General features: G+C 42.7%; 1 protein-coding gene across 1 annotated transcript in view; it reads right to left on the reverse strand.

Moving 5' to 3' along the window:
- The window catches only part of PHEX (phosphate regulating endopeptidase X-linked), a 221,777-nt gene extending 196,806 nt beyond the window's left edge, over nt 1-24,971 (reverse strand). Inside the window, exons 1-4 of the mRNA XM_025857499.2 lie at nt 24,714-24,971; nt 23,426-23,658; nt 17,332-17,400; nt 10,267-10,428 (exon numbers count right to left, since the gene is read on the reverse strand). Of these exons, the coding sequence (XP_025713284.2) occupies nt 10,267-10,428; nt 17,332-17,400; nt 23,426-23,543 (349 nt within the window). The 5' untranslated portion in view covers nt 23,544-23,658; nt 24,714-24,971. The remainder of the gene's footprint in view (nt 1-10,266; nt 10,429-17,331; nt 17,401-23,425; nt 23,659-24,713) is intronic.
- Nucleotides 24,972-27,738: the final 2,767 nt, after the last annotated feature.

The raw sequence follows: 27,738 nt of genomic DNA on the forward strand, positions 1-27,738 counted from the left end.
TCTTTCTTCCCACAACATGCAAGCTAACTAGTGGGAAACTTTTCATAATGTGTTACAATATTTACACTACAAAAATGCCCCCTCGTCTGCATCTCCACTTTTTTTTCAGCCGTTATTCCTAGGCAAAGCACGCCCAAGCTGTAGCTCCACTTCTCAGAAACCTTAGCATTCTCTGCCGCAAGTCAAAAATTTCACAAATGGATTTCAACATCCTTCACTGGCCCATCTTACTCCTGTCACCTCTCACCAAGACATGTCTGTGCCTTCCTCCCAACAATGCCAAGTTACATGGATTCGGTCTTTTCCCTGGAACTTCATTCACAGTCCCTCCAGATCTATAGTCCCCCCTCTACCTCTACCATTCCAAGTTCTACCCAGAGTCCCTGTCTTCAAGGATCAGATGACAAGCAAGCTCTTTCATACAACACCTATCATGTACTTGTGAAAGAAGACTCTACTTGGTGTTACTATCTTCAATCATTTGTATTGTTTCTAAGCATTTTTACCTAGACCATAGTAATAGCTGTATCGTCTCTAGTTGGGTACCGAATTTCTGCTTTCATAAGAGGCTTGTGACAACACTCAGTCAACTATTTCATCTATAAATATATTTATTCCGTGGCATAGGTAATCACATCAAGCCTGCACTGTAATCAGCAAGGTTTGGCATTGGCACAAATCTCCAAACACAAATCTCTGGTTTCATCTAATATCCTTATAAACATACATGAACTGTTGGTAATGTGCTCATTACCCAGGGATTCGAGACTGTGGACTATTCAAAGATTCGGGCATTGAGTGGACCCATGGGGTCATATAATAGCCAACTCTGCTCGAAACACCTAGATTAGGATGCATCAAAAGGCTGGAGTTCAATGAAACTATACCTTCTTGAGGCCTGCCCCAGCAAGCTTTACCCACGCAGGAGTTCTTAATCGTTTTTGTGCCATACATTCCCTGGGCAGGCTCTTAAAACCCAAGGACCACTCTCAAAATAATGTTTACGAGTACACAAGAAACACAGGTTTACAGCAGAAACCAGTTATTCTGAAATACAGTTAACAAAACAGTTGTTTTACTATTTGTCACCATAATATATGTGCTACTTCATTAAGTCGTTAAATAATAAGATCTAGCATTGGGTCTAACCATTGCTATGATTTTGAAGTGGTGATGTATGTGGATAATATTTCAAGATACTTGCAACATTTGTATCAAGAGAGAAAAATAATGCTTTCCATTGGTAACAACAGTGCCACAGCCCATAATACCAGAGTTCTGCCTACTTTCATAGTTAAAGAAAATGCTCAAGTTCCATCAGAGGTTAGCATCTTTTCCCCTTCAAGTCCCCGGAATTCTATGGACAGCCCTCTTGAGTTAAGAATCCCCAAGGGAGAAGGGAAAGAAAAGAGGGAAGAAAGGCAAACGGGTGGGAACAACAAAAAGTGGCATCTAAAGAGGATCTAGGACAGCCTATGATGACACTTCTCGTTTTCACCAATAAGTTTTCTTATCCATTTGTAATTTTTAGTTGGCTAGGAATCTAACATTTCTCAAGCATCTACTACGTGCCAAGTGCTTTCAAAATGTTAATTTAATCCTCGTGAAATTAACAATAACAGATGCTATTTATTGAATTCTGTGTAGAAGACGTTTGATGCACCTCATTGAATTAATCCAACAGTATCCCCAGATAAGAAACTCAGCCTCAGTCACAGAGCCAGTAAGTGGCAGAATCCCAATTGCTTCTCAGACCCAAACGTGCATGCCGTCCTGGGAGTTTTCCTTTGCCTTACTGTAACTTACACAAGACCACACCACCAGGGAGTCTTGGAGCCTGAGGAAGGGCTATAGCCTGTCTCACTGTCCATTCCCCTGCCCTGAAGAACAACTGACAATTACCCTCTTCCCCTCCCATCAGGGGCAAGCTCTGGCTGCATCTCAGGATTCTCTGGAACAGTATGTCAGGCCCTAGGCACAGAGGGAGGGGGAGAAAGAAGAGAAGAGAAAGCCACCCCTCTCCATTGAGTCAGCCAGCCACCCCCACCACAGCACTGAGCCACTCACCTAGGGCACAGTCTTTCTCTTCTCTCTGTAAAGTATTAGTAAGCACCAACTATGTGCCAGGCACGATGCTGGGTGCTGAGTCACAGTGAAGCCCAAAATGGCACAAAGAGTTAAGAAAAACAGCAAGCAAATATACAAACAAGTTAATTCAAATGGTTATAAGTGCCACAAAGAATACTAGTAGGGTAACAGGATAAAAAGGGACTGGATATGGGGTAGAGAACTATTTTTAATAAAGGTGCTCCCTGCCCCTTCTCTGTTGCTGAACTCTATCACTAACGTAAACTGGAATTTATTCCCAGAGAGTTCACCTTTCCAAAGGCCTATTCAGGGCTCTAGAGCCGCAGTGATAGGACATTATCTGAGCCATAGAGGTCATTGTTCATTTCCTTGTACATTTAAAAATAAAAATAAAACAGGTGAGGTTGTTTAATATATTTTAACAAAACAGATCTTAAAATATTATCATTTCAATATGTAATTGAGGAAATGAATCATCAATTTCTTGGTGAGATACTTCACATGTTTTTTAAAATGAAGTCTTTGAAATTTGGTGGGTATTTTTTATTTGTACCACATTTCAATTCCAGCTAGCCATACTTCAAGTACTCAAAAGCCCCAAGTGGGGGGCACCTGGATGGCAGAGTCGGCTAAAGCATTCAACTCTTGGTTTTGGTTCAGGTCTGATCTCAGGATTCTGAGATCGAGTCCCACATCAGGCTCCATGCTCAGCGCAGAGTCTGCTTGAGTTTTTCCTCTCCTTCTCCCTCTGCCCCTCCCCACCACTTGCATGTTCTCTCTCAACTATGTAAATCTTAAAAAAAAAAAAAAAAAAAAAAAAAAGCCACAAGTGGCTAGTGGCTACCATATTGAACAGTGCTGCTCTAGACTCCTGATTACAGTACTTACTGAAACATTTTGTGATGGGCAGATTTTTAAGTTCCACATGGGTAGTCTTGAGGGCCTTATTAATCTCAGCACTTCTGTATCCTCCTGTGTCTAACACAATGCCTCTTGCTAGATGTGAATGAGGAAGTATAAATTCTGGTTGCTATTGCCAAGAATCTTATGACCAAACAGACAGAAAAAAATCATGAGACAGTGAATGTCAAAGCACAGAGAAATAAAGAAATGCGATCTTTAATGACATGGTTCAGCTGCTGCATCAATCCTTACCAGAAGTCCATATTACTAGACATTTTGGTTACATGAACCAGAAAATGTTCTCTATTTTCAAGCCAGGTGGAGTTGGGATTTCTGTTACTTGTGGCTGAAAGCAACTGGTGCCAAGAAAAAAGTAAATGCCGAGTCAATAGTCTTGAGTTCACAGATTAATTAACACAGGCAAAATGCTGTACATTTCAATCTATTCAAAATGAATATATTTTCCCCACATTAAAACACACACAACCCAGAATGAATCTAATGAATAGATCTGGTTCTTGTCAAGTATACCCAACTTATTTGTAATTTAACCCCTATGACAGAAGAGCTACATAAAAGCCACAGGGAGAAAGATCAGATCTTAAAATCGAATGCTTGGAGCAGAAAAGTTAAAAAGACAAGGACATGCATGGGGGATAGAAAGGGACACACAAGAAGATAGCCTAAAGGGGCGCCTGGGTGGCTCAGTTGGTTAAGCGACTGCCTTCGGCTCAGGTCACGATCCTGGAATCGAGTCCCGCATCGGGCTCCCTGCTCGGTGGGGGGTCTGCTTCTCCCTCTGACCCTCCTCCCTCTCGTGCTCTCTGGCTCTCATTCTCTCTCTCAAATAAATAAAATCTTAAAAAAAAAAAAAAAAGAAGACAGCCTAAAATCCTAACTATCAGAACTACAGGAACACAGCTTTTACACATGATGGCTGTTCTCATGGCCTCTTCACTTCCTTCAGCTATATTCTAGGGCTACATATATATTTTTCAAAGAGGCTTCAGGAAGAAATTCAGATGTATATTTGAAGGGGGTGTTTCCTAACAGGAAATTGCTAACATTTTCAATCTGACAACTTCTTTCCCTTTCTTCACACTCTATACACCCCCTCCCCTCCCCACGCTCAAATGGTGTTCTGAGATTAGGAAAAATGCAAACAACAACAACAGACTTTTCAGGTAAAATCATTTCATTTCACATTCTAAATGTCTTCTAGGGGCGCCTGGGTGGCTCAGTCAGTTAAGCGTCTGCCTTGAGCTCAGGTCATCATCCCAGCATCCTGGGATCGACCCCCATGTCAGGCTCCCTGCTCAGCAGAGAGCCTGCTTCTCCCTCTCCCTCTCCCTCTGCTACTCCCCCTGCTTGTGCTCTGTCAAATAAGTGAATAAAGTCTTTTAAAAAAAAATAAATGTCCTCTACACCGGCCCAAATCTTCACGCGGCACCTCTCTGCGCATGCAGGACCTACGATGACACATGTATAATTTGGCAACTTGCTGCTTCATGTGTGGCCACATGAGAAAGAGCCAGCATGGTCACAAAAACAGGAATCTATAAATAGCAACTCTCCCCCCCCGCATTTATACAGCAGACTCACCGAGATTTACTGGGGCTGAGTTTCACCAAGAAACTCACCCCACCCCAATGGCTGGCTGCTCCCTAGCTCTTCTCCACCGTATCCTCATATTTTTTCTAATCTGATGTCTGTTTCAAAGAATTTAATGATGTCAAAGTTCAGTTTGGTACATCATACTATGTTCATGGCATGAGGAAAATTACACAATTCACTGTCTTCAATCATCTCAACTTCTTAATTATCAAATGACTTTATAGGAGCTGAAGTTTTCAGCTTTCCACTATCTTCAAAAGATGATTTGGCTAGGATCATTATAGCAAAACAAGATTGGGGGGGTTATTTAATTATGAGAACCATTTGAATCTTAGCCAGCAGATATTTACAAATAACCCATCTATGAATCATAATCATCTTTCTTTGCTCATTAATGCACAAACCCTATTTCATCTTATTGTTCTGCCAGTGCTGTGTTTGAACATAATAATATACTGCATTTCTTTACAAAATATTGGCAAAGATTGCTATTCCATAATAGAAATGAGCTGGCCCTACCCTGAGTCATCTGTCTTCTGTTTGACACAAGTGTTCTATCTCACTTATTGCCTCATGTTTCATAAGTGCTCATTTGCAAAATTTTCATCTGCTCGTTCATAAGCAACACATGCTGTGTCATCTTCATGGTCACATGAAGACAAATTTGGGAGGTTTTGTAGGAAGGAAATTTTGAGACATTCAAACACATGACTATATTCAGCCTGCTTTAAAAAAAAAAAAAAACCTGCTTCTTGGAGAGAATAAGGAATAATTTTATCTTCCAACTAGGAATCTGAGTCTTATATGCCATTTAAAGAAAAAATTCATGAAGCCAGGTTGCTGACTTCAATAGAGGGCAATTTTTCATCAGCCAGGTCTGTCAAATCCATTTTATTTCACAAATTGGACAGCCGTATCTGTGTGTTCTCTGTCAGCCATAAGAAAATGGTATTCTTTTGATTGGTTGTATTGGGTTTTATTTTTGGATGTTCTTTTTATCAAGGGTGAGGAAAAATATCTAGACAGTATTCAATATTTTTGAAAGCACATATTTACAAACGATAAGACCAGAATAAAACCTAAAGCATTTGGTATGAACCTCAGAACTAGTGGTGAGACAAAATGGAAGCACAGACAACAAATATTTACAGAGGGCCTATTATATGCCAGGAACTGGACTGGGATAAAGTGTCTTTTATAAGGGTCATCTCCTCTAGTCCCCACAAGCCCTACGAGATGGGTTCTCTTACCCCCATTTGAAAGGTAAGAAAACGAGGGAGGTGAAAGGAGTGGCCAAAAGTGGCACAGAGGAGAAATGTAAGGAAACTAGGATTCAAATGCAGGTCTGCAACTTCAACGCCCATGCTCTGAGTGGCTTACAATAAGGGGAAAAATCTGGAAATAATCTAAATGGCAACATAGGAATTGATTGAATCAATGGTAGCATATCCATACAAAGCAGTCATGGCAAAGGAGGGTAAAGATCTATTTTTGACATGAAAAGAGGTTAACATGTCAAATAAAAGATTATAAACATAGAATAGATGATACTTTTTGACATATAACTTGGTATGTATATTCGCATTAAAAGGTTATCACTGGGCGGCAGGACTTGACCTAGGTTCTTTTTGACTTTTTACTTTTTTTGATTTTATTACTGAAGTTCTTTTTGCAAGCTAGGAGTAACAGAACACAATAAAGAATACCTATTCAAAACAAAGAAAAATATGTATTTGGGGGCTGCAGGGGAAATACTGGAGGCATCACCAACCAAGCTAGGCATAAGAAAATTACACCCATTGTCATTGCTATTATTCAACACCATTCTGGAGGCTCTAAAAAATTCTAAAGACACCACCAAAAAGCTATTAATTAATAAGACCGTTCTATGGGTGCCTGGGTGGCTCAGTCAGTAAAGCGTCTGCTTTCGGCTCAGGTCATGATGCTGGTGTCCTGGGATCAAGTGCCATGTCAGGCTCCTTGCTCAGTGGGGAATCTGCCTCCCCCTTTTCCCCTTTCCCTCTGCCGCTCCCCCTGCTTGTGCTCTCTCTCAAATAAATAAAATCTTTTTTTTAAAAAGACAGTTCTAACGAGATCCAATATAGATAGATCAAAGCTTTACAATGGCTTCAGGAGTTGGCAAACTTTTTCCTTACAGGTCAGAGGGTCAATATTGTAGGCTTGTGGGCCATGTGGTCTCTGTAGCAACTTCTCGACTCTGCCTAATACAAAAGCAGCCGTGAACAATGCCTAAGTGAATGGATGCACAGTCTCCCAATGAAACGTAGTTGTAAGAACAGGCAGTGAACTGGATTTGGCCCACAGGCCATAGTTTGCTGATCCCTACTTTATGCCACCAAAAACAAACAAACAAACAAAAAAACAACCAGTTGATGGAAAGACTTAGCAGCAAGAAAATATATAAAGACCTAGAAATAACTTTCTGAAGGGCAATTCAGCTGTATGTATACATCCAAAATTAAACTGTGACAACTCTTTCAATACAACAAGTCCGTTTCTGGAATACACATGGCTCTTTATTACAGTGTTATATACATATCTATTGACATTATCCGTGTCTATGAGAAATACATCATTTTTAAAGCACGTGACAGTAGTATGCCTAATTTTAGCTGTTTTTTAAATAGATGGGTGTGCACATGAGGTTTTGCATATGTACCCACAAATGGAAAAAAAAAACCTGAAAAGATGTATACCCAACTGCTCCATTAGCAGTTATTTCTATGGATGGATTTATGAGCAACTTTCTTACTTTTTGCATTGAATTTTTGTTTCTTTGTACTTTCCCAAATGAGCTTATAAGTAAAATTTTTCATTTTTAAAAGAAGCAAACAAAAACAACCCTGTGTGCCTCTCAACAATTTAGTCTTATTTCTACAAATGATCAAGGATTTCATACACAGTGTCCTCAAGAAAAGCACATTGGTACTGATTTTCATTTTCACTTTAAGACATCACTGGGAGGGGTGCCTGGGTGGCTCAGCTGTTAAGCGTCTGCCTTCGGCTCAGGTCATGGTCCCAAGGTCCAGGGATCGAGCCCCGCATCGGGCTCCCTGCTCTACAGGAAGCCTGCTTCTCCCTCTCCCATGCCCCCCCCTTTTTTTTTAAGATTTTATTTATTTATTTGAGAGAGAGAGAATGAGAGAGAGCATGAGAGGGAAGAGGGTCAGAGGGAGAAGCAGACTCCCCGCTGAGCAGGGAGCCCGATGCTGGACTCGATCCCAGGGCTCCAGGATCATGACCTGAGCCGAAGGCAGTCACTTAACCAACTGAGTCACCCAGGCGCCCCCACGCCCCCTGATTGTGCACACTCTCTGTCTGTCAAATCAATAAATAAAATCTTTAAAAAAAAAAAAAAAGACATCACTGGGAAGTGCTTTAAATTATTCTAACTCCTTCATACCCTGAAGATAGAAATCTTCTGGCTCTAAATAATGGGTAAGGAGCATCTATTTGCAAATCTTATCTTTTTCTTATCCTTCAGTGACATTTCTACGGGCATGACTATGTGCATGCACATACATGCACCTGTGCACACATCTCTCTGTCTAGGAAGAAAGGCCAAAGAAGGGAAACCAGGAAATAGGCAAGAATGGTAAGTGAAGGACCAATGTGAGTTAATATCACACAGGGAAAGAATTATTAAATTCATTTCTCAAGGTCTTATCGTTCTATAGTATGGGAACCTCCCCTGTTGGGTTAGGGAAAAACTGACATTATTGCACATTCTTATTCTAATTTATGAAACTTTTAAGTCCTCCTAGAAAATTTAAGTCCATATGATTTATATTGTGAAAGTTATGGATAAGTTGTGAAACTTAAGCACATTTTTCCTTACAACTGGCAATAGGTATCTAATCACTATGCCAATAGTTACAGTTGTTAAAACATATAAATTGAGACAATTTTCATGTACTTAAAATCTTGGGGAGATGGAGAAGAAAAATGGATTCTTCTAACTTCTCAGAAATTCTGGAGTTCAAAAGTCTCAAATATCCAAAACACAGAAAAAAAAATTCAATGATGGAACAGAGAAAACATACCTTTTTCACTTCACATTTGATCCAAAAGTTTCTTGGAAAGATTATGTTTTCTAAAAGCTCTAGATCCTATTATTTTACACACTGGATGAAAAAGAAAAGCTTTAGATGGCCGAGTTAGGCAAATGCAATGCTCTAAACATCAGGCTACAGCACATTACTACCTCTTGCTAACAGAGAGAGCAGGAAGCTTCTTGTGCTAGATGAGTGCTCTCTCCTTGCCCAAGGATGTCTTCACCCCCATGCCCAGACCTGTGACTGTTTCCCTATATGGCAAAGGCACCTTGCAGGTGGGACTCAGTTAAGGATCTTGAGGTGTAGAGTGATCAGGTCATAGAGCTGGGCCCTACCTCCGTAAGTAGAAGAGCCTTTTCATAAGAGAAAGAGAGAGGAGATGTGAGGAGGGAAGTCAGAGGTCAGCGTGGAGAGAGATCTGAAGATGCAACAGTGCTGGCTGTGAAGATGCGGCAGGGGCCATAAGCCAAGGAATAAAGGTGGCTTGCAGGAGCTGGAAAAGGCAAGGGCATGTATTCTCCCCTCGAGCCCCTGGAAGCCCTGCCAACTCATTTAGACTTCCAACCTCCAGAATTTTAGGATGATAAACTTTTGTTTACAACCAAAGAGTTAAACATAAATAAATAAATAAGATAAAGAAATAAAAAGAAATTCTTTCTAGGTGTTATGTGGCATAACTCAGTTATTAAAAAAGAAAAAAACCTTCCTTTTTTAAAAGATTTTATTTATTTATTTATTTGAGAGAGAGAGCACAAGCAGGGGGAACAGCAGAGGGAGAGGGAGAAACAGGCTCTCTGCTGAGCCGGGAGCCTGATGGGGGCGCTCAATGCAGGGCTTGAACCCAGGACCCTGGGATCATGACCTGAGCCGAAGTCAGATGCTTCACCGACTGAGCCACTCAGGTGCCCCGAAACATACACATTTTTGCCTTCCCAAAACAGTTACCTTATCTGGCCTTACCATCTCCCTACTTCCATCCTGAAGTGCCTTCCTCCAATAGGTCAGTAAAAAATAGATCTAATGCGAACAGAAGTGCCTCTAGTAAAAGACTTTTCCAAGTTTTGAAGTGTGTGTGTATGCACGCACACATGTATATGTGTCCATACGCATATGTGAGTATGTGTGTGTGAGCCTGTCATGACTACAGAGGACATGGGAGAAAAAAAGTCCCCCCCAGAGCCAAGTCAGAAGTTAACAGGAACAATATGACAAACACAAGGTCACCCAGAGTTCTCAAGAGACAATGAGGTGTTAAGTACATTTTGTAGCCATGAAAATCCAGGACGTAAATAAGCATGTGATGAGATTTGCTCGGAACAGAGTAAGTATACTTATATAAAATAACTTTCATTAACTATTCCTTTATTACCAATCTCAAGGAAATGCTAGTTATCCTTCAGCAGAATTTACTATTAGCTAATGCAAACATAATGAAACCTCTGCTAGGCTTATATTCGAGATCTGGGAGACTGAAATCCCACAATTTTCCTTTCAATCTTCCATTTTAAAAAATCTTGGAAATGACTTTACCTGCTTACTTTTTAACTATATTAAAGTGAGTCACCAAACCCCAGTAGAAACTTACCCTTCAACTTGAGGTCAACGTTATGTCTCAGCCAAGGGTAAACCCCATAGCTTGGCATATCTTCAGGAATCGGATTACTGTTTATCCAGCCATCACAAGCAAACCGGAAGAAATTATCACAAGGGTCCACAGAGAAATTTACCTTACTCAAGATGGCAGCAGCTATTTAAAAAGAAAATCACAGGATTAATGACAAGCACTGAACACTATGTACTGTTCTCTTCCAAATTAAACAACCATTTCCTATCAACCAGTTCCCAAGCCTTGGCTTTTACTTTTCCTCTCAAATGACTCCCTGAATCAACTTCACTATATTACATTACTGAATTCAGATTGAGTGGGATTCGGGTGAATGGTTTTCGCAGGACTGCCTCCGACATCTGCGCCGCATGGGATAGGAATACAAACGGAGTCTACGGTAAACTGTCTGCAAGGAGGTGTGCAACCTTTCCTTCTATCCCGCTCATCCTTCTGCAAGGTGATTTTGCAACTCAGCCCATCAAGCGATAGGATCTATTTTCCCTGCCTTGAATCTGGGTTGGCCTTGCGATTTGCTGTGACCAACAGAATAGAGCAGAGCGACTTTTCTTGAGTTTCAAAACTAGGCCTTAAAAGACCCTTGTACCTTCCATAGTAACTCCCTTTGATTGGAGCCCTAAGACAGCCCTTTGAAGAAGCCTCCTGCAGGAGGCGAGGCCACATGGAAAATAACCCAGTCAGCACCAAGTACCAGACATGTGACTGAAGCCATCATGGACCTTCCAGGTCAGATGACCCTCCAGCTGAATGCAGCTGTATGAATGAGCCTAGGCAAGAGCAGCAGAGGAACCCCCGATGAACCCACAGAAGAAGAAGAAATATTAAACCACTCATGTTTCAAGCCTCTAAGATTTGAGGGTAGTTTGTTCCACAGCATAAGCTGAGTGAAACAGAGGACTGTAAGTCATACTGAAATATATAAAGGATATATTTACAATATACCTCCATAAAGACCTGGAAAGCCAGGTATGAATTCCTGAGCCCCTGGACGTTTAGTGTAGCTCTCAGAGGAATGAACCCCTGGAAGAGACCCCCATGGGCCCTGCAGAGAGGCTCAGGGCCATTTAGCAGGGAATTCGGGCTTATAAAAGGATATGGCTGCTGACTTGGCCCCTGGACTATGGGAGAGGCATGGCCAGAGGAGGGCAAAGTGGGCATGGGGCCCAGGGCAAGGGCCCCTCTTGCCCAGGTCTCAGGGCAGAACTGAGTTTGTATATAAGTTAACAGAAAGACACAACAGACTGACTTACTTTTTCTTCCTCTTTCATAAGCCCACACACAATTACATATGCAACACAGTCAACAAGGAGGAAGTTTGTGCATACTTAATATATAACCATGAGCTTTAAAAAAACCTTTCATTAAAAAATGAGGTTCTTGGGGCATCTGGGTGGCTCAGTTGAGTATCTGCCTTCAGCTCAGGTCATGATTGCAGGGCCCTGGGATCGAGCCCCGCATTGGGCTCCCTGCTCCGCGGGGAGTCTGCTTCTCCCTCTCCTTCTGCCGCTCCCCCTTGCTCGTGCTCGCTGGTGCTCTAGCTCGTGCACACTCTCCCTCAAATCATAAAATTTTTTTTAAAAATGAGAAGGTTCCAAAATTCCTAATACTGAGCTCCAACTCTCTTCCAACTGTCATACAACTGCTGGCTACCACTCTAACACAAAGATATGCACCAATTAAAAAAAAAGGCAGCCAATATTTTAATGACATTGGAAAGATGACATTGCATAATTTTCATACATTAATTAATGCCAGAATATATTTCAAGTAATAAAAACCCAATGAGTTTTCAGCTAAATATGAAGGAATTGCCAAAAAAAAGTATCATCTGCATATACTTATATATGCTGGTCATCAGTTTGGTTACACGTGTCCTCCAGGTTCAAAGCTAAGGCTAGATATTTTTCTAGCCTATACTTGCTATGCAAATTTTCAACAGCTTTTTGTCCTTCATAAAGTGAATGATACAGAAATATCCTAAGTTTCTACAGGACTTCAAAATCCCCAGCACTTTCCCCTTTCCAAAAAAACCAAAGCAAAAAACTGGTTTAGAGGGGCACCTGGGTGGCTCAGTCGGTTAAGCATCCAACTCTTGATTTTAGCTCAGGTCATGATCTCAGGGTTGGGAGACTGAGCCCCACATCAGGCTCCACACTGAGTGTGGAATCTGCTTCAGATTCTTGCTCTCCCTCTCCCACGCCCCCCCAACTTGTGCTCTATTAAAAAAAAAAAGTAAAATAAAAAACTGGTTTTAGAAGTTTGATCAATTTAAAACTGGCTTAATATTTTCATCTTCGAGGATTCAGTGGTCTCCAATTATATTTTTACTTACTGCTGCTATTTTATCATATTAGTATGCAAATAAGCTAGGACATACCAAATCTTTATTTCAGCTTGTATGTATAATGATTTTGGCTGTGCAGCCACAGGACGAATCTGCTATGGGACACCCCAGGGGCAGTGATTATACAAGTGGCAGTGCCACACGATATTTACAGGCACACAGAAGAACCCTCACATTTTTATTCACATAAGCGCACCGTCTTCTGGCCACCTCCCCAAACCTCCCCCTGCCCCCAACCTAAAATGGGTCCTCTCCATCTCCCCAGTATTCTTGCTGGTACCGACAAAATCTGCAAGATCAGCTCTGACCTCAGCCTTGACAGAGTGGGGAAATACATCACTCACAGAGAATTTGGAAGTCAGCCCGCTAAGTGGGAAAACTCTGGTTTCAACCTCCCAATTCATCATTCATCGTTCACAGCTGGGCACAGGGCTGCACTTTCTGCAGAACTGAGACTTCAAATTGCAAGGGACCGTAGTTATCAAGACACCACAACTCCTTTCCCCTTGTTCGGTTCCATGGAGAAAACTCAAAGAGACTTGTTTTAATAAAGAAATTTGATGATCAAAGAAACCTGTGAAAGGCCCAACTAGGCGTTCTCTCAAGTTACTGCATATAAAGTCAGTGGTTATGTGGTCTCCTACTAGTGTTTACTTAGAGGTGCAGGCACCACACCCCGTGTACCAGCCTGAGCTTTGAAGTGTAATCAGGGCTCAAGGGAGAGGGTGGTGTTAATAGTAAAATCCTTAATATTGAGCATTTCCTCTGTGCCAGGATCTATGCTAAGCCCTTTTCAGAAAGTACAGCATCATCTGGAGCCAAACCACCTGGATTTAAATGCCAGCAACACCATGCAAAAGCTATGTAACCTTGGGCAGGTTACTAAACCTCAGTTTCCTCATCTGTAACAAGGGATAATAATCGCAACCCACGGGAGCTTCATGAGAATTAAATGAGTAAATACACATGAAGTGTTTAGAACAGTGTCAGGCACACTGACAAATAAATATGGTTGCCAGATAAAATACAGAATGCCGAATAAAACTTGAATTTCATATCAATGGCAGCTTTTATAGTTTATGTACCAAATATTGCAGGGGACATATACAAAAATAATAGCAGCCTTATTGTCTATCTGTAATTCAAATTTAACTGAGCATCCTGAACATGTATGTACATAGCTAAAGCTGACAACCTTACATACAAATTTTTGCTATTACAATTCCACAAATACTTATCTGAAACTCTTAAGTTATTTTTCAGAGCTCATAAATTTTCAGATTTTAGAAAACTAATACAGTGCATAAACCACAACAATGTCTGGAGTGGCACTCCTGAAGCAAGCACATTAATAGTTCCATAGGAAATATACGCATATTTTCCTAGGTGGGATAAACAAAGTCCACAACAGTCTCATGGAACTTAAGATCTAGTTTTGCCATCACAACAATTGAAATCGGGTCCAGTCTTGCCAACTGACAGTTACGATGTTCTCTGGGTCTGGGGTTAAGAATCACACTGTGGACCTGGAATACTACTACAACTAGCACCATTATTTTCTTCTATTCTCACACCTAGTATGCTAAGAACAGTATTCCCATTTTACAGATGATAAACAAGAGACTTAGGATGGTTATTCAATTAACCCAGGATCATGTGGCTTTTAAGTAGCCAGATCATGCTTCAAACCCAAGTCAGCCTGTCAGCCCTTATCCCTATTTAGCATGCCCTTTCCTTGTAATTTTTTCCACCTCTTATTTTGAAAGAGGGCTTAGAAGAGGAAATGGACAAGAGGAGGAAAAGAGAGCTATGGAGAGGAGGCATCTCACAAAGGGGTGGCACCTGCTCAGAAACAGTCCAGAGGGGATCAAACACTTCCATCTCCCGAGCTCCTATCCTGCATGACCAGGCATGCACACATCCCCCGCCCCCGCGCCGCGCGCACGCACACAGCCGCTGCGCGCTCCCCGCGCCTTTGCGCTGCTTTTCGTTTAAGACCTTCCCAGAGACATTTATGCGGTGAGTACCTAACAGCTGTTCTGCAGGCCCCTAAGCACAGTGAGGCTCATGTTACACAGAAGAGGATGTATCCTTGGTGAGTCTTCCATCACAGAAACAGAAAAAATCAGTTTTTTTCAATATTAAAAAAGCCATTCACCAACGTGAAAATTCAAAACGAAACAGCAAGGCAAAACAGACTAGCTGGCAGGAGAAGACATTATCAAATGACATTCTGTAAGTCTTACTCTTGATTATGATTTGTAATAAAGAGAAAACTCATACGGTAAGTGGCTCTCCATACAAAAAGTTGCCTAAACGCAAATTAAAAATGTTTTAGTTCAAAAAAAAAAATCTCATTTTCACACATCTGCAAGGACCCAACCACAGCAAAATCACAAGGTGACATGAAGTCTAAACCGTGACCTGTTGACAGTTCCACCTGGTGTCCCCCTCTACTTCAAGTCATCACTTTCCATTGAGGAACCCTAGGTCAGCCACTGAAGCTGGAAACAGGAAAGGGTATGGGAATTCCCAAATTGTTCTCACCATTCCCGGGATGAGATGGAGAAGCTGAAACAGTTGTCTAGTCACCAGACACTAGTAGGTCTATTGTTATGAAAAAGGCAAGACAGGACCACGGCCAAAGAGTAACCTGGCATGGCCTTATTGCACCAAAGCACTGATGGAGAGCGAACAGACATGAACTTGAAGCCCAGCCCAGTAGCGAACTCAGGATGGGACCCTGGGCAAATTATTTAGCTTCCAGAAGGCTCCATATCCTCATCTGTAGTTGGGCCTGGTGATAGCACTGACATCATGGGGTTCTTAAGATTTTATGAGACAGCATATGTAAGTCACTTAACACAATGCCTGGTTAAAAAACACATATTGATCACTTAAAAATGGGACAAAGGGCACCTGGGTGGCTCAGTCGTTAAGCGTCTGCCTTTGGCTTAGGTCATGATCCCAGGGTCCTGGGATCGAGCCCCGCATCAGGCTCCCTGCTCGGCGGGAAGCCTGCTTCTCCCTCTCCCACTCCCCCTGCTTGTGTTCCTTCTCTCGCTGTGTCTCTGTCAAATAAATAGTCTTTAAAAAAAAAATTCCAACAACAACACACAAATTCCAACAACAAAAAAATAATGGGACAAAAAATAGCAATTGTCTAATCCCTTACCTTTAAGGCCTCTGAATTTAAAAGCTCTTTCGCCTGAGTCTTTTCCATCTCAACAAATGCCACCGCCAAAAATCTAAGCATCACCTTGATTCTCTGCTTTTTCTCACAACTCACTTCAAATCCTTCAGCAACCCCCTGGCTCCAAAACCCTCTACACTCTCCCTTTCCATCTCTGGAATTCAAAAAAAGCATCGCGTCTCATCTGGCTTACCAAAATAACCTCCCGCCTGATGACCTTCTTCCATCTTGCTCCCTATGGTCTCTTCTCCACCCAAACGACTCTCCTGAGTCTAGGTCTCCATAGAGAGATCTTTTTAAATGCTAATAAGATCATGTCTCTGTCTTTATTGAAACCTTCTGGAGGCTTTTGAGCACACTTAGGAAAAACCCACACTCCCTGACACCTGCCTTCCCCACTAACCCTCATCACCTGCACCCTGCCCCTTAGGCAGTAAGTTCTCCCGCTCTGGGACCTTTGCCCTAGTTCTCCCCCATACCTGGAAAGGCCTTTCCTCGATCTTCACACAACACGTCCCTTCTCATCATTCAGGGTCATTTCAACATCATTTCCTCGGACTTTCCAATCTAGCCATCCTGTCACTTGCTATCACATTATTCTACTTGAATATTTTAATCTTCTGCATAACATTACCATCAGCCGATATTTTTCTTCCACACTGATCACCTTGTGTTTATTGTCTTCCCCTACCGGGTGATTCAACTTTACTGCTAACTTGGTGCCTGACTTGGAATAAATATTTGGCAAATTAATTCATTAATCTCTTAAGACCAAGAGCAAAGTGAAACGGCTATGTGCTTAACTAATCCGTTTGACTCTCTCCTTGGAAAATACACTAGTGTCCGTGCCCACTTAAAGAAGAGGGGGAGGGCGCTGGAATCTGGGTCCTGCAAATCTAGGCCCTAACCCTATTCCCTTTTCCCTATAGAGGGAATATAAGGGCTGTGCCAACACTGAGGCAAGTTTAAACACTCATATTCACTGTGGAGTACCCACTGATACGTGGTCCGGTCACCTCAAGACAAGTTTGACTTGTAAGGACCCAAAGTGATTTCAGGTGACAGTGGAAGCACAGATTGATGGAGGATCCCTGCTCAGAGACAGACAGGTCGGATCCACTGACCAAATGATACAGAGAGACTGCTTAGGGTAAACAGGGACCTGTATCCAGCTAAGGCCATAGGAAGGCTGATGATCTCTCTGTTTGGGTGTTAAGAAAAACCATTAGGCCTTCCAAGCCCCTTCCGGATTTCCTTATAATGACTTGGAATACCCCACAGCTGTTTTTTGCAAGGAAGAAAAAAACAGGAAACCAATGCTCCACAATTTCACACTGAGATTTGAAGGTAAACTGAAAATTTCATCAAAATTGCATTTCATACTTGGTAAACCTCAAGCAAACAGAATACTAAAAATACCACCTGTTTTCTCTTCCTCTCCCCAAGGTACCATTATGATAGCTTGACACAGGATGGAAAACAGACTTACCAGCTTCGATGCATTCTGGCTTCAGGCAGTACTCCTGTTTAGCTTGGAGACTTAAGAAACCTTGACTCACTGAAAAAACAGACCAAAATAAAGAAATGACTGGCTTGTAGCAGACCACCGTCAGGTAACCCACAGTCAGGCACATGTGCTAGACATTCGATATCAGTTCATCCTTCTCAGCATTGACACGGAGTTCAAAAATCCAGCTGGCTCAGTATCACCCAACCAGACTCCAGTCACAAGATAAGTAACCTTGGTGAGACTCGCTGCTCTGAAATTGGGTTCTCTAGAATATGAGTGGATACAATCAGACCAGTGCTTCTCAGAGTGAGGTGCCCAGGCCTCGGGAGCAGCATCCCCTGGCAGCTCTTTAGAAAGATAAATTACTGAGCCCTATCGCTGACCTGAATCGGAAAGTCTGGGCGGGGGGGGGGGGGGCACGAGCAGCCATCTGCATTTTTGCAAGCCCTCCAGGTGATTCTGATGCACACTCAAGTTTGAGAGCCACTGGGCTAGATGATCTCTAAAGTCTCTTCCATCTCCAGTTATCTATGATTTAAGCCTCATAATTTCACTCTATTTACAACTACGTTCCTGTTTTAGAGATGGGGATAAAATGAAACTTAGAACTATGTCATTTGGAGTAAATCCAGACTGGAAGGAGAAAAAGAGCATGTGTGGCATTTAAAGTTCTGAATCTTATCTAAACCGTCCATAGATGTGTGTGTGGGGGGGTGGTTACACAGTCATCTAGCAAGAGAGTCATGATACACCCTGTACCCCACACACCCTCCTCCCACCAAGCTCAGCCTAGCTACCGGACAGATGTGGCTTGTGGACCAAGCTTCCAACTACTTCCACCAGAACAAAACAAAACAAAAACCCTGCGAGATGGAATTAGCTTTTCACCAAGGGTTTAATTTTCCCCATCTGGCTAGCAATATTATCTAAATGGATTTCTGCAGAAGTACAGAAGGGTGCCCTATTTGTAAACTCCAGGCAGCACCTGGGCATTAGTAGATGTGAGTTTAGATTTCAAAAATATTTTTGGTAGCCAAGGAAGTTAACAGAAATTCATTATTGCTGTACTCTGTGAGCAGAAATAAGGAATCATTTGGAGATGTGGCCATGGGGAGATGGATGGTGGGGAGTGAAGGGGAGCCAAGGCCTTTTGTGGCATCCTCAGCTGAGAAGCAGGGTAAGAAAGCACAGCGGTACCTATATTTCTGCTAGAGATGGAAGACCTGTATATCTCTTGCCAGTATGGCAATTTGTATTTTTTATTAACCCACATTCTAAGAGGAGACTGCTTTTTCTTTGTTCCTTTCTCTGCTGCCATCCTCCAAACAGCCTTTTTACTTGTGTTACATCACAGATATAAGAAAATTGCCAATGGAACATCTCAGGTCTGTTTTTAAGAAAAGAAGTATCTTAGGTGTGCCGGGCTTTCTCAGTCGGTTGGGCGTCTGACTCTTGATTTCGGCTGGGGTTGTGATCTTGGGGTCGGGGGATCAAGCCTTGCATCAGGCTCCATGCTCAGTGGGGAGTCTGCTTTTCCATTTCCCCCCCCACCCCCCACCGCCACTTGCTCTCTCTCTCTAAAGTGGATAAATAAATCTTTTTTTAAGATTTTATTTATTTATTTGAGAGAGGCAGAGAGAGCAAGAGAGTGGCAGAGAGGAAGAGGGAGAAGCAGACTCCCCACTGAGCAGGGAGCCCGATGCGGGGCTCCATCCCAGAACCCTGGGATCATGACCTGAGCCGAAGGCGGTCGCTTAACCGACTGAGCCACCCAGGCGCCCCTGAATAAAAAAATCATTTAAAAAAGAAAAACCTTAGCATAAAGGTGTTTTGATTTCTTTAAAGAGCAAAGTTAGATAACAATATAAACATGCAGCATAAACATTAGTACTGAATATTTCATTATGCCTGTGTGATGGAACCATGGGGGACATATTCCCTTCAGTCTACCTCTGTATGTTTACCAAATGTTCTTTAATGAGCCTGTATTATTTTTTATAATGGAAAAATAAACTTTATTATAAGTAATACTGTTATGATTCTGGACAGTACCATCTTGATACTAGCCTTATTTTTTAAAAAAAGCTAATGAGGAGCGCCTGGGTGGCTCAGTCGCTTGGGCGTCTGCCTTCGGCTCCGGTCGTGATCCCAGGGTCCTGGGATCGAGCCCCGCATCGGGCTCCCTGCTCAGCGGGAAGCCTGCTTCTCCCTCTCCCACTCCCCCTGCTTGTGTTCCCTCTCTCGCTGTGTCTCTCTCTGTCAAACAAAGAAATAAAATCTTTAAAAAAATAAAAATAAAAATAAAAAGCTAATGAAATGGTTAGTTTAAGGAGTTATTGCTTTCATGGAAAAGAACTCTTGACCCAACCCTCTAAGGAAGCAGAACTAGATATCTTTATCTGAATATGAGTAAAAAGGAAGTTTAAATTAAATTGGGATGCAGACAGACCTAACCCCTTGAGGAAGAGCATTATATCCATGGGGGGTGGGGTTAAGATCCTGCAAATAAATGAGAATCAACAGGACCAGATAATGTGAAGGTGTGGGTGAATGAAATTGGGACAACAAGGAGAATATTTTTTATATAAAAAATGAAAATGTTACTTTTTACTGGTTAGGTGCTTTAAAAAAAAGGAGCAGTTTGGTTTCTCATTTTAGATTTTTCTTTTTCTTTTTTAAAGATTTTATTTATTTATTTAACAGAGAGAGATAGTGAGAGAAGGAACACAAGCAGGGGGAGTGGGAGAGGGAGCAGCAGACTCCCTGCTGAGCAGAGAGCCCGATGTGGGGCTCGATCCCAGGACCCCAGGATCATGACCTGAGCCGAAGACAGCCACTTAACGACTGAGCCACCCAGGTGCCCCATTTTAGATTTTTCTATAACCAGTAGAAATGCCCTCAGAATGCAGTGGAGTCATCCGCAGATTGACAGCGTGAGAATGACCATAAAGTAGGGGTCAGCAAACTATGACCCATGGGCCAAGTCCAGTCTTCTGCCTGTTTCTGTATGGCCCGTGAGCTAAAAATGATTTTTACATTTTTAAATGGTTGGAAAAAACCACAAGAAGAATCATGTTTCGTAAAAATGATCTGAAATTCAAATTTCAGTGTTCAGAAATCAAATCATATCAAAATACAGTCATGCCTGTTTGTGTACATAGTTGCCTTCTTGCTGCAATGGTCAAGTAGCAGCAGCAGCAGAGAGTGGATGGCCCAGAAAGCTGAAAATATTTACAATCTCGCCCTTTACAGAAAAAGGTCGCCAACTATTACATTTGAGAAATAGACTGTGGCGAGGAAGAATGAGGGGGGAGGGAAGGAGGAAGAGAGGAAAGGACACTTTAAAATAAACTCCTTATAGGCATATGGTTATACCTGCCATCTAAAATTCGAGTTTTCTAGCTTCTCTGAGACCATCCCAAGGCCGGTGGCAGTCACTCTTACCGTAGAAGGACTAAGGTTTAGGAAAGAGATTAGCCCAGAGCCGGAAATACAAAGAGGTAAGGAGGGATGCTAGAAATTGCAGGCATGTGCCTAAATTTGGACAGACAGGAAAATATCAACCAGGAAGTGCCTTGACGAGAAGAGGACTTAACCAGAATATTGTCAGAAAGAGTGTTGCCTTGCAGGTCCCTGGAGATTTTCAGACAAGGACTTCACTGAGGGCGCGGTGGAGGTGGGTGGCAGAGCCTGGGGGACAAGGCAGGGAAGAAGGGTCAGGGGGAAGGAAGTCTGAAATGGTGCAGAGATGTTGGACAAAAACCTACTAAAGAATGTGCATTTATCTGAAAGCAAATATCCCCGATTATATACATCCACGTGGACGTTGTCAGCTAGAGCAACGCTTCTCAGACTTTTTTCTTTTTTAAAGATTTTATTTATTTATTTGACAGAGAGAGACACAGCGAGAGAGAGAGCACAAGCAGGGGGAGTGGGAGAGGGAGAAGCAGGCTTCCCGCCGAGCAGGGAGCCCGACGCGGGGCCCGATCCCAGGACGCTGGGATCATGACCTGAGCCGATGGCAAGACGCTTAACAACTGAGCCACCCAGGCGCCCCAAGGCTTCTCAGACTTTAATTTGCAAATGAATCAGCTGGGGATCTTATGGAAAGGCAGATTCTGAATCAGTAGTTCTGAGTTCAGAAGCTCAGGCTCCCAAGGCGAGCGCACGCTGCCAGTCCGCCGACCACAGCGACTAGTGGAGGTGTAGAGAGGCCACACTTTTATTCTCTAACATCATTAGAGCTCCTCTTAGAAATCTGCAGTAAGAGCCAGGTAATTGGGCACATTGCAAATTATTTTTGTCTTCTTTAGGCAGGCCTCCTTATCCATAACATTGCCTGACTTCAAGAATTTTACTGTGCTCTAAAAACTTAAGAGCTGATTCCAAAGAATCATCTCCTCTCAAGGAACAAAGATTTGCTGCCATTGAGAATATTCCAACTAGGGGCGCCTGGGTGGCTCAGTTGGTTAAGCATCTGCCTTCGGCTCAGGTCATGATCCCAAGGTCCTGGGATCGAGCCCCCTATCGGGCTCCCTGCTCGGCGGCGGAGAGTCTGCCTCTCCCTCTCCCTCTGCCTCTTCCCCTGCTTGTGCTCTGTCTCTGTCCCTCTCTCAAATAAATGAATAAAATCTTAAAAAAAAAAAGAGAGAGAGAGAGAGAGAATATTCCAACTAATATGTAACAGCCTCAGAATATAGTCGTTCTTAAACGGTGGAATTTCAAATGCTTCAAGCAGCAGTAACATCATTAAAAAGAGTACATATTTTCACATAAACAATCATCATTTGGATTTTGAAGTTTGGGAGTGTTCACAAAACACAGATAGTCTAACTTTGTACTCACTTCCCACCTAGTATGTAGTTCCCATATGGGCATGCCGTATCATTTTCCTCCCCTTTGAATTTCAGGATAGGACACATGTCTAAACCCCAAGTGCCGAGAAATCTCAGAAAAGTTTTTGAGAGCCACAAATTCAGCTGCAGGAGTAGGAGGTTTAGCTGCAGCAGAAAGCAGTAAACCCATCTAATTTCCTAAATCTAGAGCCACCGAGAACATGGAAAGATGGTTTGCTGGTTTTAGCAGAGTTTTCAACCACACAACCCTAACTCTTTTAAAGTCGAATCACTGGTTTTCCCTTGCCAAAATAAACATGGCCTCCTGCAACTTGTACGAGCCAACGAAGGTTTCCAGGCTTGCTGCATTTCAGACTGCACCTCAAATCTCCTAAGGATAGGGGCTTGTTCCTATATAGCTTTCAAGCTAATGAAACTGTATGGGCTGTATGAGGAAAATACAAAGGGTAATAATCAAGGGTCCAAAATGCCTGCAATTTTAGAACATCCATCTCCCCTTTCCAAGATATCTCATTCTTATTGATAGGAATATGCTTTTCATCATATATACTCTCTGGGTACATCATTCTCACCAAGAGTCATTAAAATAATTTAATCACAATACCTTTCAAATGTTGGAAGGAAAACCTCTGTTTTCCTTCATATTCATTTTTAAAGCTAGAAAGGCAGAGTTAAAATTTCATCCCACCAGAGTCACCGGATTATAAAGGCATGGAGGAATATCATTAAGGTGCCTGTTTAAAGACTGCTTTGTATTTTTTTAAGTTAAATTTCATGATTCATTCAGGCAAACATTAGCAAAACGCAAATGGAAAAAGAACTCCAGCGTGGTTTTGATCATAATGTAAAGTCTTTCCTCACAAAATAAATGAAAGTATCTGACTATGAATTCATAAACCCTCATTTTGCTAAATGTAAAATGCAATGCATAAGAAAATGTTGGCCCAGTGCGACCGAATCCTCCAGCTGCTGGAAGCTACTTTATACCCACTTGGCAGTCTGGACTATACATTTGGTGCTTGCCTGTATTTATTTATTCAGCTTCCTAAAGAAAAGGCTTCTTTCCCTTTTGCATATTTAATAGAAGCTAAGGATACACCCCCTACTCACACATGCAAACAGCCCTCCACCTGCGTCCTGACAAGGTTTGCCAGACTAAAGCACAAGGAAACTTAACTGCACCCGCCCTGTTCCCTGGCCTCCAGCGCCCCACTTACCTAGAAAGAGGATCATGCCCAGCACAAGGGTGCCACCAATGAACACAGCCAGGGCAATTCGAGTGCCCCTATTGGCTGTCTTTCCAGTCTCCGTGCTGCTCCCCATTTCTTCCTCCATCAGGAGGGACGTAGAGGCCACGCGAAGAGAAGGTCACTTTTTGTGGTTTGGTGGCTGGTCTCAAGAGTCTGTTAGGCGTTGACATCCAAGGTTCTCTTGCTCTTCCACTAATAGCCTAAAAAACCCCGTCAGGAAATCTTCCCTCACCACCCTTTCTCAAATATTTCTTCACAAATGAAATAAAAGAAACCCAAAATATTGGTTGCCTTGGCTTTCCCCCTGACCAGACAAAACAAACAGTGGTTGCTTTATCTTGGTGCTCCCCCCTCCCCACAGCAAAGTCCCTCTCAACCGATGATTTGGCAGGCTTTTCTCTCAGGCGTTCTGAGTGTACATGTTTTACTATGTGGCTGAACAGATGTTTTAGCTATTTAAATGTATAGTCACTTTGGGAGGAAAAAACAATTGTCTTTATCAAAACTGGATTCTCATCAAACTCCCCCAAACCGTGATAGGTTAGGTGGCAGGGATTCTCCAGACCCGCTTTAAGGTCTCAATGAATCACGTAATTCTTTTGCACTAATCATTCTGCTCGCCTGAACTGTCTCCATCAAAGCTATTGTTTCTGTGTGCAAGTCCCTTTTTAAAGCCCTCTAAGAGTTCCTGGGATGTCCTGGAGCATTTTATTTTAGGAAATTTGTGTATGACGGCATGTGCCAAAAATCAAGAGTCATAGTCCAGTCCAGTGCAAAGTAGCAATTAAGACAACCTACAGAGGCCGATGGTTTGGACTGGAACTTTTTTTAAGGAGAAAGAAAAAAGCACTTCCTCTCTGTGGTGCTAAGAACTGGATAAAAGACAGGTAAGCGTTCAAATTAAGCTTATTAGCAACCACAGAAGAAACGGTACGAGAGTTTTTTCCCTGCATCTTTTGATGGAAAGTGCCCCTGTGTATTTGGCCCTCCAGGCCCACCAAGGCAGCCTTTGGTTAGTACAGTTTTGTGTTTACATAAAATGCACATTTCAGCAGATTCTCCAGGATAAAATCAAAGGCAATTGGTTTCCCTGGAAAGACTGAGTTAATGACTGGGTCTTTGATTTAATTTGCTAACAATTTAAATTATGAAAATCTGCTTTCTTCATGGGGAAAGGCAACTGAGAGTCCAATGCTATGGGTTTTATTAGCCAATGATACAAATGTCATTGATTCACAACACAGTTACTCCTTACCTGTTTTTGTTTTGCTGAAGCTCATAGGACAGTGGGAATGGGGGTGGAGGATTCGTCTGAAAACCAGTAGAGCACAGTTCTCAGGCAAAACTTGTGCCCGTGGCCTTGTGGGTCACACCAGAGCTCAGCAGACACTGTTGAGCCCAGCATAACACGGCCACGTGTTCATGGTCCTATCTGGCTGGTCTGGGTCAGGCCTTATATCCTTAGCGTGGGATTCTTCCAAGGTTTTAGACTTAATCCAGAACACATCCTACCTCACTTTCTGCTCATTTCACGTTGCCCCAAAGGCAGCAGAACATAAGCCTTTGTCCAAATGATGACATCAAAGCATGCTGTAGATATTATGTGCTCATTACCTCTTGATGTCATTTTGTTGTTGTTATTCCATAACACATCTTAGCAGGCCTTTGGCTCCTAGGAAGGGATTCTCCCAAGAGTTTTTAGACTTGAATCCACAGTACTTCTTAGACTGTGAGCTCTATGAAGTCAGGAATCACGTCCATCAAGTTCAATGCTATAGCCCCAGCATCTACAGTTCATGGCCCATAACAGTGAAGGGAGAAATAAGAACAATGAAAATCAGGCAAGTCAGCTCCAGGTACTCACTCTTAAAAAGCAGCTTCAGGGGTGGCTCAGTCATTAAAGCGTCTGCCTTCGGCTCGGGTCATGATCCCGGGGTCCTGGGATCAAGCCCCGCATCGGGCTCCCTGCTCCACGGGAAGCCTGCTTCTCCCTCTCCCACTCCCCCTGCTTGTGTTCCCTCTCTCGCTGCGTCTCTCTCTGTCAAATAAATAAATAAAATCTTAAGAAAAGAAAAAGGCAGCTTCAGGACACTCAGATGCGAGTGTCTGGGGGTCTTTCAGCCTCCTAATTCCTTCACTAAAGGCTCAAACAATAATAATATATCACAAAAGGATAGCACGTTCATTTCCCATTTTAACCTCATGGTAAATGTACATGCTTGATAGCAAAGGCCTTTTTATCTCTGGTTTGCACATGAGAACACTGAGGCCCAAGGACCAGCCTCAAGCAGCACAGCAAACTCAGGAAAGGGAAAGTCGGTGCAGGGATCGCTGCCGTACACTGCACGTCTGCAGCTTGTCAGAGCTCCCTGGGCACAAGGGAGAGGACACCCACACAAGCGTAACACCACTTCTTCCCGCTTTCCTTTCTTCTCTGAGTCTCCCCACACCTTCCGAAGCCAAACTGACAGGCAATGGTGGCTGCGGGTTGCCTGCGGGGGGAGCCTGCACCCACCTGGGAATGGTGATTTCCCCATAGGCGAGGGCGGCTGGGACTTACCCTGAAGTACACCTAGTCCTCACTTAACCATGTGAATTTGTTCCGGAATACTCAACTGCAAAAGTGAAAAGCCAGTAAACCAAAAAAGACTTCCATTAATCGTAATAGGAAAACTCCAATGCATTCCATCCCAAACGAAGATATGCAAATGCAGAGGGAACAATGTATTAACTGAACAATGAAAACAAGTCTATAAAAGTAACAACTTTCGAGGTATTGAAAATAAATACAGTTTGTCCATGTAATGCAAGTAATGAAGTTTTATTTTACTTACCAAAGGAGTAAAGAAGAGGAGAGCAGGTGGGGATTGGGAGGAGAAAAGGTGCCGGTGAATCATTCATTAGAAGGTGCCTTCTTCATTCTGTGCCATTTTCTGCATTAAGTTTTCAACCTTTGGGGAGATGTTGATTATCTTGCACTCAAACTGCATTTAAAAATAAATTTGTAGCACAGCAGGGTCGCCTGGCTGACTCAGTCGGTGAAGCGTGTGACTCTTGATCTCGGGGTTGTGGGTTCAAGCCCCACAATGGGTGCAGAGATTACTTAAAAATAAAATCTTAAAAAAAGAGAAGAAACAAAAAAGGTTGTAGCACAGAAAAAAAAAAAATAGAGCAAAATAAAGAAGTTCCAAGTATAGAAAAATAATGAGTGCTTACAAGAGACAAAAGCAAGGGTCTGTAAACTCGGGCACATGGGCCAAATTTGGGCCACCACCTATTTTTGTAAATAAATGTTATTGGAAGAAAGTCACCCCCATTCATTTACATATTGTCTATGATCGCTTTCACGCTACAAGGTCAGAGCTGAGTAGGCCCACGACGCAGATATGGCCCCTGGAGCTTATTTACTCTCTGGCCCTTCACAGAAACCCTGGACTGAAGGGTAGTAGAAGATGCTGCCTCTCATCCTCACCTACACGGCACACTAACACAAAGCAAAATGTTCACCTGAACTTGACCAGCTTCTCAAAATCATTCTATTGAATATTCTCTGAATGTCTGCTGTTGTGTCAATGTGTCACAGTGTATGTGTCTTCGTCTGAAACTGTAATATTAAAACTATGGTGTATTATTTAGTGTGTTTTGGGGTGAAGTGTCATTCTGGGATAAAAAAAGGGGGATGTCAAAAATGTTACAATTTCTCAAGAGCCATGAAAATTAGTTGACTGCAAAGTCACTACACAGGTAAGTCCGCGTAATCATCTGATCGGCCCCCACTGAATTGTTTCCATTCAGAACCTCCAGGACTGTCTTGAGCTTTAACTGGAATCGGTCAATGGAATCCACCGAAATTTCCTGAGCATTTCTCAGGTGTCTGGTCCCGTGCAAGGCCCTGTGAGGGCAGACGAAGAAGCCGTGCCCGGGGTTCCAGACCAGTAAACTGGGCCAGTCATCACAATAGGCAAAGCTCTTGGCAACTTAGTTACAGAGCACTGAAGGCCAACAAGTGTCCAGAGAAATAGAAATCCCTGAATGACAGATCCGCTGGGAAGACTTCCAGGGGGACCTGCTAGAACGGACCCCCTGAGGGGAAAAAAAGGAAGGCTTCCAGATAGGCCAGACCCCAGCTGACCTGGGACTCTCCTGGACATTGACATCTCTCCCTGTAGGACTCCCAGGTAAGATTATTTATCCAAAGATAATAGAATCCTGCGACCTTGGCCCAACCTCAGTGGCCGGGATGACAGGCGAAGCGGAGTCTTTGTGCCGCACGAGTGCAT

Source organism: Callorhinus ursinus, unplaced genomic scaffold, assembly GCF_003265705.2.
Source record: "Callorhinus ursinus isolate GAN/ISIS: 27379988/994484 unplaced genomic scaffold, GSC_fseal_2.0 scaffold16, whole genome shotgun sequence".
NCBI lineage: Eukaryota > Metazoa > Chordata > Mammalia > Carnivora > Otariidae > Callorhinus > Callorhinus ursinus.